This window comes from Dendronephthya gigantea, unplaced genomic scaffold, assembly GCF_004324835.1.
Source record: "Dendronephthya gigantea isolate DGI-Jeju-01 unplaced genomic scaffold, DenGig_1.0 000029F, whole genome shotgun sequence".
NCBI lineage: Eukaryota > Metazoa > Cnidaria > Anthozoa > Malacalcyonacea > Nephtheidae > Dendronephthya > Dendronephthya gigantea.
In genome coordinates this window covers 1532501-1542641 of record NW_021163039.1, presented here as the reverse complement: position 1 = coordinate 1542641, position 10141 = coordinate 1532501, and the positions used below count along the sequence as shown (strand labels likewise).

At 35.9% G+C, this 10141-nt stretch overlaps 1 protein-coding gene across 1 annotated transcript; it reads right to left on the bottom strand.

Annotated features, from left to right (window-relative positions):
• Window positions 1-165: 165 nt before the first annotated feature.
• LOC114524129 (cytosolic phospholipase A2-like) lies at window positions 166-9978 on the bottom strand. The gene is made up of 17 exons (XM_028545254.1): window positions 9853-9978; window positions 7908-7943; window positions 7235-7313; window positions 6910-7056; window positions 6684-6799; window positions 6066-6103; window positions 5794-5929; window positions 5460-5596; window positions 4818-5031; window positions 4509-4623; window positions 4270-4407; window positions 3592-3666; window positions 3408-3488; window positions 2477-2593; window positions 2131-2297; window positions 1222-1411; window positions 166-507 (listed from the first exon to the last, which is right to left on the bottom strand). Exons 2-17 carry the CDS (start codon window positions 7920-7922, stop codon window positions 278-280), a joined length of 1995 nt encoding a protein of 664 aa, XP_028401055.1. The 5' UTR covers window positions 7923-7943; window positions 9853-9978; the 3' UTR covers window positions 166-277.
• Window positions 9979-10141: the final 163 nt, after the last annotated feature.

Here is a 10141-nt window from a genome sequence, read left to right as displayed (position 1 = left end):
GCAATATCGTAATTGACAACATGCTATCTGCTGAAACGAATTGATTGATTGAAAACATACATATTTTAAATTGGATAATTGCTGACTTTCGGAATATTGTACATATTTCTTCACAATATCCTATCTATCTTACCATTTAGAACCTATAGTAGACGCTTGTGTTTCAAGTTGAACATGCTCTATCGTTTTCAACGCATTTTGAAGTCAAACATTACTTTACAATCCGTGCCCTGGAAACCAGGTTGTAATCAGTTTCGTATCTCATGCGAAAGCATAATTATGACGAATGTCGCAAATGAGGATTGTTTTTTCTCAACGCAACTTGGTATGCAATCTTTTCCTTGATGAGATCCATATTCAACAACGTGTTGAATTTCATCATTTCTTTCAGTCGATCAAATGTTCGTTTCTCGTACTGAAACTCGAAGGTTGAATAGGATTTGTCAGCGTCGTCAAAGATATCGAAGTTGGCGAAATCTCGATCCTCCTTCGTCACACGTTGAACCCCTGAAAAATTAAATGTAAAAACTTGATATTCGAAAGTGATGTTGCATTCTTTCATTATTGTCATAAAAATGTTTGAACATTCACTTCTTTGTGACTCTAGGAAACATTCTTGACACAAATAAGTTCCTTTTTTCTAGAAATAAATGCCTTGTCAAGAGGTAAATTATCGGATCCTTTAAATCTCTATAAGATCTCCAGTCTGCCAGCTTTTCGCTCTACTTTGATCGACCGATTCTGTTTTTTAGCATCTTATCCCAAGGCTTTGTTTTATTTGAATTCTTATAAAAGAATTGATTTTGTAAGGCATCGTATTAGTCTCATGAAATTTGAAATTAGTTGGCATTAATTTTTAATCACACATATTTGCTTTCAAGCATAAAGCAAACAACTATAGTCCACGATCAACTTGCACTTAAAGTAGTGTGTCTCGATTTTAAATTCACCCGACTTGAAATTTATGACATTACAAGACATCCAGGGATAAACTTACTTAAAGGGGCAAAATCCACTCACTCTTAGTCCATAACAAGGTATGGTGGTGACGGAATTTTAAACGTCGAACTTTATGGGTAGTAAATAAAGCTTCCTCGCTGTAGTAGAGAAAAGTATTCATGCTTGAAGCTAGTATATGGCAAACTTTTGAGCCGAACATTAGTCTTTATCGGTAACGAAGAGACTTTGCTCGAATCTTCGTTGAGTTAATATTTTTAATACCTGGTTTAAGATAGTTTCTGAATGTTTTGTTCACAAGTGGAAAATGCAGGATGGTTGGACATCTGACGTCATCTTTGTTTTCAAAGACATAACATTCGCGAATCTCAGGATCCTCCGTGACTGGGTTCCCTTTGATTTGTGGGAATGGAAGACTATGATCCTTCGCCCATACTTCGGCTTTCAACAGTTCCTAATTCAGAGAAAAATACACCATCATTCAGTCACGATCTTCGGTACCGAAAATTATCGTGTATCCATATTTCAATGACAGTCAGGTACGGAGAGCACACCTCCCCTGTTGAATCTCCCACTTTATAAAGACTAAAGGCTAATCTCCACTCCGGAAAACGAGCAGCGGATCGGATCGGATTTTTTTCTGAGCTGGTCCAATCCATGAAGTGATTTCGGATCGGATAAAAAAAGTTAAAACTATTTGAACTTTTTTTTATCCGGTCTCGGACGCTTTCGGATCAACATAAGCCAAAATTTTCAACAGACGGCGCACGCGCGGATTATCTTTCGTTCCGACCCGATCCGCTGCTCGTTTTCCGGAGTGGAAATTAGCCTTAAACGGGGTTTATTTATCCACAAGTTCGTTCAATACCAAATGTCTTTGTAAAGCTAGTTTAATCTTTGCATGAAGTTCGCTCAATGATGAAAGACATTAAGTCTGTTGCAAAATTATAAAATATCGTTCAAACAGTTTCATTTGACAACCAGTCCTAGGTATACTAATCTATTAATCGTGTTTTGAAATAGATCGATTAAATATGCGTAAATATAACGTAAAATGGCTTTGACACAATGTGTTATTGATGTGAAGCTATATTACTTGATATTTTTCCTATAAGTTTATTTTATTTTGGTAATATTTGCTGTAATTTTAAGAAATCAGCTTCTTATACTCACCTGAAACGGAGGCTCGTTGTCTCTATCGCGTTTACTGAATTCGAAAGACAAGATGAGTTCGACTTTTCTTTCTGGTCGCAACATTGCTGGATACGGCGAATTGAATGCAATACCGCTGTCCACAATGCACATCGTCTTATCCTTACCGGGAGCGTCGTCAAAGTCGTCTGATAAGAAAGAGAGCTGATGTAGAACGAAAAATTCAATTGTGTATGCGATTTGATGGCGTATTTAGTCAGCCCCGAAAATCATGGCGCTTACAATGGCAAGAGACTGTAATTACCTGCATCATGCTATATAAATTTAAATGTGTTTTCAAAATGAAATTAAACCCCCAGCATTCTACCTTCTTCTGATCGTTTAAATTTTAGTCCACGGAGGATGTTAAATGTTTCTGCAGCTTTTCCTTTACGATTTGAAAATATATTCATTGGGTTCATCGTTTGTTTCAACCAGTTTTCATCTGTGAAATGAAGTAAAACGGAATTTAACACTGAAATTTGTGAACTTGGAAATGCATGAACGCATCAATGCAAAAGTGGCACTTTATGGTAGAAACACTGAACTCAAATAGGACTGGAACGCTCACTCTCTGACTTTCCCTCATTAATGAGTGAAGCCAAGCTGGCGGATCATGAAGCCTTTCTTGTAGGTATAACCCAGGCCTCTGGCGCGGAAATTTCAAAGAAAAAATCATAATTTTACCTACGAAATTTCCGCGTGGAGGCCTGGATCATACCTACAAGAAAGGCTTCAGTGTCCGCCACCTTGGCTTCAATCTTCATTTGACTTCACTGGGTAGAAAACAGCCGCTTTTATTCGCCAAACCATGGATGAAAGAAAGATGTACTGATGTCCATCTCAGCACTAAAAACTTCCTAAGGCAGCCATATTGCTAGAAAGTGTTTATTGCGAGATATTCGTCATTAATTTTGTCATTACATCATTGCTTTTATGCTCTCTGCCGTGTGATTTCACTAATGTTTCGGTGTTTGCGGAGTTAAAAATTCATTTAAAAATCAATTTATTAATTTATGACAATTAAAAGCCAACAAATTACTACTAAAACGGTAGAAATAGTAAAAAATTCACAGGTGGCCATGTTCCCAGCAAGTGCCGTGGCGTGCACATGACGTGTACATTTGGGGGAAATTTGAGGATACAAGAATAATATCTAGTTACACTTCTGATAACACGTATTCTGTGGTCAAACTATCGAATGTTTACAGCTAGCATAGCAATTTTTAGGCTGAACTATAAAGGTAGCAAAAAACTACCTTTAATTTCATCATAATCTTCATCATCACTGTCGTCGTCTTCACCTTTCAAATGGGCCGACTCGCCCAAAACATCTACTTCTGAAATTTTATGTATACGTCAGTTTTAACAGAAATGGATCAAAACGATGAATTCATAATTCCTTTAAAGGATGTAAGGTATATTTTATTAAGAAAAACTAACTTGTTTTCTCCACGGGTTTTTTGTCACGATCGCTCAGTGTGTTCAATATGATGCTATAAGCACTTCCCCAGATTCCTTGAAAAGAAAGGGAATGCATAAAGACGATGTAATTAGTAACCTTTTAGTAGTACCAAATTTAATCTTAAAAGTTGTGGGAGAAAAGCTTTCTCTAGCTCTTGCGACATCAATGTTGTGGAATTCTCTACCAGATAATATTAGGAATGAAAATGAATTAAAGTCTTTCTTATTTAGACGTGCATATATAGTTCTTATGAAACGTTATAATATTATTAGATGTCAGACTTAAGTAGTATTTGTTATAATAGAAATAGTATTTTAAATATAAACATTGTGAAGTGCCATTGGTTTATTAGAAGAAGTGCCGCTATATAAATGATTAAATATTATTATTATTATTATTATTAACTTAATGTGCGTTCTGCGCATATCTTCTGCTCATAACAATTAACAAACTAAGCAACAGTTTTTTATTTTATTTTATTTCATTTTATTTTCATTCAATGAAATTGATTTCAGCAGGCGAGGATAAGCGTTCGACTTGCATGTTGCTAACTTTACAGAACTGATTTATAGCATCGCCGCTATCATCAACAGGTAATTTGGGCAGAATATTTTGCACTCAAATAGCAAATGAACGACATCAACTATACAAATTACCTTGTAAATAATGCAATGGAGGTTCCTCAAACCTCTTCACCAAGCTTCCTTTGTAGTATTTCCCGCCAAATTCTTCAGTTTTTCCAAAGACGCCATATTTAGCAATGCCGTATTCAAAGGGACTGAACTCTACCCATTCTAAAAGGCAAACATTACATTTAGCGACGGTCCTGAGCTCGCCACAACCTATCATGCACTTTTATGGCAATCAAAAGCCTGATTTTTTTCATGATATTTACCGTTAAACTCGGCCGCTGGTAAATCTACACGTACGCGAATTCCGGTTGTGACGGGCAGCGGTAGTTCCCCGTGCTTCACCTTTAGCGACTGGTAACTCAATTTTGACTCTTGGTTCTGGAAAAAAAAGCGCGCCAGGTTTTTTAATAAGTAATAAACGAACTTCTTCGTGAATATAGTTGTACAATTGCAGCCTGCAGGGTTTTTCAAATCTTGTAAGTATGAGGCAAATAGTGCAAAAAAGTGGAAGTGCAAATAAATCAAATTCACAAATTCTACAGTTTTTTCCGTGAAATTATGTTTCCACTTACCGGAAGCAAAGCGTCTCCAATAACCATGCCGAAATAGTCGGTGCCGCGCACGAGTTGACCGCTTTTTGCTTTTCTTTCCAAACGATCCGTAAAGTCGAGCAAATCAAAATGGCTGAGGATATTGGTATCGAAGCGTTTCTGTAGGTCTTTAGCCATATCCTCGCAAGCCCAATGATCCGGCCAGCCTTCTCTTGCATACAATGATGATATGTACCTATGGTAGAATTTTCGATTAAATCATTGCCTAGCTGTTCGCCTTGCATTGAGTAAATTATTTTGATCAGATTCGAAAATCTCCCATTTTGTCTTCAAGGTCCACCGAACAATGTTACGTAGCTCATTGCATTTTATCGTCAGAATTTAAAGGCGCTGTTACGCCATGCCATTTTCCTTGCAACTCGCAATGCAATTATAATTTTGAGGGATGGTAATTTGTAAAGAGTGTTAAGAATGCTATAAGAAAACGTTAGCTGATTGCAAAACGTCAGCTGATCGTATTTTCAACTTTAGATTCCTCAGAAGTAGAATTTCATTGCAAGTTGCAATGAAGGTTGCATATTGTAACAGCGCCGCGACACGATTAAAGATTTCTATCGCAATAAAAACAACTAATTATGAAATATTTTTAATTCTTATTCATACCAAGAAGATCCGGATAGTCCAGTAACATATGTAGCACAGTCTAAGATTCCTCCCTCCTGGAGGGCACAGAATACTCCTGATAAACCACAAACTGCCCTATAACCACCTCCTGATCCCATGATAGCAATAGTTGGTACCTAAGTAGCGCAAGATAATATTATTCTCCAAAGTATATCGCGTGCAACTGAATATGGGTAACTTTCTTAATAAAATGAGTATAGATATTACTTCAATGTTCACGATTCGCTGCCAACTATTGGACAGTGGCTAATAATGATGAATAATTCATGCAGCCAGCATATCAACACTGTATAATTTAGTTTTAAACGTTTACCTCGTTCACCGATCTGGGTTCTTGTTTTTTTTTGCTAATTTGTCGAAGATTTCTAAGGATTTTTTGTTTGCGTCTCTTGAGGAATTCCTTTTCCTTGTCGCATAAATCGTAGCTTAATCTCAGTTCTCTAGTATCGCTATATAGGATAAATAAGGCCACAGTAAATATCAAGTGCTGTTTCAGAATCCCTGCTATAGACTACTAGAGAGGTAAAGTTAAGAAATATCTTCCCTTCTCTGTTTGAAAATGACAAAAGCAAAAACAATTCTTACTCGTAAGTTACAAGAAGTGCAATCTTCAGAGTTGTTTTCTGTAAGAAAAAAAATCGGCTGATCTAAATGCCGGTTAACTCACGGTTAAATTATTGGGACTGCTTTCCACTGTCACGTTTTTCATACGCATGCGCGTAAAAGTCTAAAGCTTATAGTTTTATGTATTTGAAAAAGTCAGGCAAATAAATTGAAAGAACTTAGTTTTCCACATATTTTAGTATGCTGTTGTTGTTGACCGATTTGTAAAATAATAACAATATGGAAGCATTTAAAATTCTCCTCGCGTAAAAATACGCGACAGTGGAAAGGAGCCAAGAGGCTGAATGTTTCCCGAGACGAAATCGAGGTAAACATTGAGACTCGAGGGAAAACAAAACTCACTATTTCCCGAGGTAGTGTACATTAAGTGTTTTCTTATATAGGAACAAAAACATGCATGTTACACAACAATTTCATTTCATAAAAATACTTTACTTTACAATGACAATATGCGGGCAACAATATTTCACCTGTTTCCCTGGCGGGAAAAATTGCGTTTATTTAAAGTCATGTGACTACGAATGAACCAATCACATTTAAAATAAACAGCACCTATATAACAACACTGATTATTTTTACCTCGTGAAAAACAATTTCCATCGGTACTTTTTTCTTTGGAGTAATATCATCCACCTCAATCTTTTTCCATCCGACAGTATCATCAGGTCCAATATCTTTATCCATTATTTTCAGTTCTGCCACGAATGGAATAAATTTGTTTATCAGTTTTACGCAAGTTCAATTCAGATATTTTATTGCTTTAATTTGCCAATAATTGTCATTTTGATAAAAAAACCCAACATACCTAATGTGTTTTTCTTTTCCAAATTCAAATAGAATTTGAATTCCTGGTTCCATTTAGGATTCATTTGATTCTTTTTAGTCGTCGTTTTTTGTTTTGCGTTCGGACTTGTTCGAACTCGGAGCATGACATACGGGTCTGGTGTGTCCACTACATCGATAAAAACGAAGGTTTAGTTTTAATTTTAGTTTTAGATAAAAAGTACAATTAAAATTACTCGTTTAGACCGAGATACAGCAATGCAGGATGTTCCCGAATTTGCATTCTATTAGCACTTCATTTTAACGCGCGGTTTTTCTTGAAATGTCATTACTTATTTTGTGCTGACCTGTGTCCGAGAAACCAACGCTCACTCCTTTTGCCTTAATAACGGTTACCGTTAACATCTTTATTCTTTCCTGTTGTATCTGAAAAAGAAGAATATTTCTTTAGCTTCGTCTAAAACTCTTGATAAATGTTAGGTATATATAACTAGCTCATATACAGTCATATATACAGATATATATATATATATATATATATATAAAGAAGTATATGCAAAATGGCCGGCAGTTTCGCTTGCGGTGATAAGTAAGAAATTAAAACCCGTTTTGAAAGCATAATTCCCAGAGATTTAAAAGAAATCAAACAAGTTATAAGATAACAATATCTAGAAGTAAGTAGAACTTACAAAAAGACAGTTTTTTGTTCATCAGTGAAAGGCGTTTTTAAATTTAATTTAACATGTAAACATCGAGCGAAAGATCAAATCAATTAATTCAATGGCTGATCTAGTCAAATTTTATATATAATGTTTATTTCGCTCATTTATAGTAGCTATTTTGTAAAACAATTATACCACTCGCAAGATACCTAATACCAGCCCTATCTATATCAGGGAATTTAGACCAAAATATAAGGCCAAACACCGCTCAAATTCTTACACCGTTTGACCTCATCTAGTGACCTCAAAGTAATACAAGATATAATCTATATATCTACCCTTGTCATTATATAATTACCTGATATCTTTGCATCTTGAAATACTCAGTTGTGCTCTAATTGAAGAAAAAACGCCGAATTAATAATAAACTACATTTCATAATTACATAGCCAAAGCCCTTGTAGAGTAAGTTTTCAAACTGTTTTGTCTTTAACAACTTATTTTCCAAGCTCAAAAGATGTTTACAAAATGCCATTGTGTTCATATATTTAACCTGGTATGGCAAAACTCAATAAGATGTTTTGTGAAAGGATATTAAAACTTTTAATTTCGTGGTATAAGGCCAAAAACGAATTCCACTTTGTTCCTGTTTATATATAGTCTTCAGTCTTGTAATGCGTTTCCATGCATGTTCCTTCTGACCTTCTCTAATAAGGGCCTGTTTACATGGAGCGAGTTATCCCAGTGAGCTATCCCTAGGCGAGGAGTAAACTGTATATAAATGAAAGACTAATGCCTTTAATGTCATGCGCTTTCACCTCGCCTAGCCGGGATAACTCGCTCTTTGTAAACAGGCCCTAAATCGCACGCCTGGCGGAAATCAGCACTTGATAGGTGTTGAGTCTAGCGTGCTTAAATAAATATTTATACGCGTATATGCATGTATTTCATTTCAGTAACTTGTCGTGGCTTGTTTTTTTCGTTGAGTATGGAATTTCGCAAATATACTTGTAAAGGTTTGTCCGACTTTGTCGAACCTTAAGTTATAGTCATCCATTTCGTTAGTGAACTATACGCGGACTTAAACGATGATAAATTCTTGTTATTTTAATCCGAATACACTTTTGAAACAGGGCATGTAGGCTCGTTCTAAGAATTCGTTACTTACATAACATTTGATTTCTTGGTATTTGATTTGATTTACGTGAGTGCAGCCATGCAGCTATTGTTCATACGAAATCGTATACAACTTGTATTGGATTTCATATTGCTATGAAATACCAAGAAATCAAATGATATCGGTATAGGCGGTAAAATAACAATTTGAGTTGACGGCCATTGCCGTAGCCGACACGATATGGGCGGGGGTGGAAAGGTCATGTTCATATAATTATTCATGTCGTGCGTGACCTATTTCTTTTTGAAAGTTTGCAGTCTCTTTATTTAAATATATGAATAAGGCCCCCTCCACTTATGCTGTCGTCGGCCAACAGTAATCTAAACGCCAAAAGTATTATACATAACCGCGGAGTATTTTTAAGTGGGTTTCGAAGCTTCCAAGGGGGGATATAAAATTTAATTAAACAGCATTTTCAGCTTAATCCGGCTTCAATGAGGTAAGCGGAATTCTTTTGTATACTCTATATATTAGACAAATTCTTTCACTTTCTGTTAGGGCAATACGAGCATGAAAAGTGGCTAGGTTGCAGTTTTATATAAAACAAATACCCCGAAGACTCGGAGAATTTATCGGACCATTATCAACACGATGTTGTTTATACTACAGAAGTAACATTTTAAAGTCTCCTTGTCATCAACGGCTTGAAAACACTTGTGTGTGTGTTTTCTTGTATTCTGAAGAATTCTAATAAATTACGTTGTTTTCTTAGAAACAACATTGAGGCCAAAACGTTCTTTGTTTAATTAACGGCCTTGGTTCTTTATGTGTTCACAAATAACCATGAAATATATGTTTGTTCGTGACACTCCTCGCCCTCGGAGTAAATCACACCTACAATACGACAGTTAATATCGCAAATTAACCATACAGCCGATAACAGCTGTCAGGTATTAAAACGTATATAGGCTAATTGAAATTTTCATATGATAATTTGACAAAGATAACCACAAATAATTGCCATTAAGATGAAATTCACAAATCCAGATGATGATCGCAAACGATAAATGGTGAACCCTACTATATATATAGCAACAGTATGAACACCCTACTAAATAAACCCTACTATATATTAGCAACAGATGTATATAGCTATAGTAGCTGTATAAGTTATTTAATTACTCACAGTCTTGTAAAGTTGTCTTGTGCTCTCGCTCTTCTTGAAGCTCGCAGCTTTGAAATTGTCAGTAGCAAATGAAAGTAATCGTTGCCTTATATTCCTTTTAATCTGTCCCGTGTCTGGGTATAGCGTCACGTGCCATTGCAAGGTAGATTTCATTCGCTCTTTTTTTACCTCATTATGTCATGGGACTTTAAGACTTGGCTGCTTTTCCCCGCCCATCGCCGGAGCAGTTTAGAATGTAATAAATTGACAAACGTAGCTCGCTTTATAGCTGACCTCTTAATAAATCGAT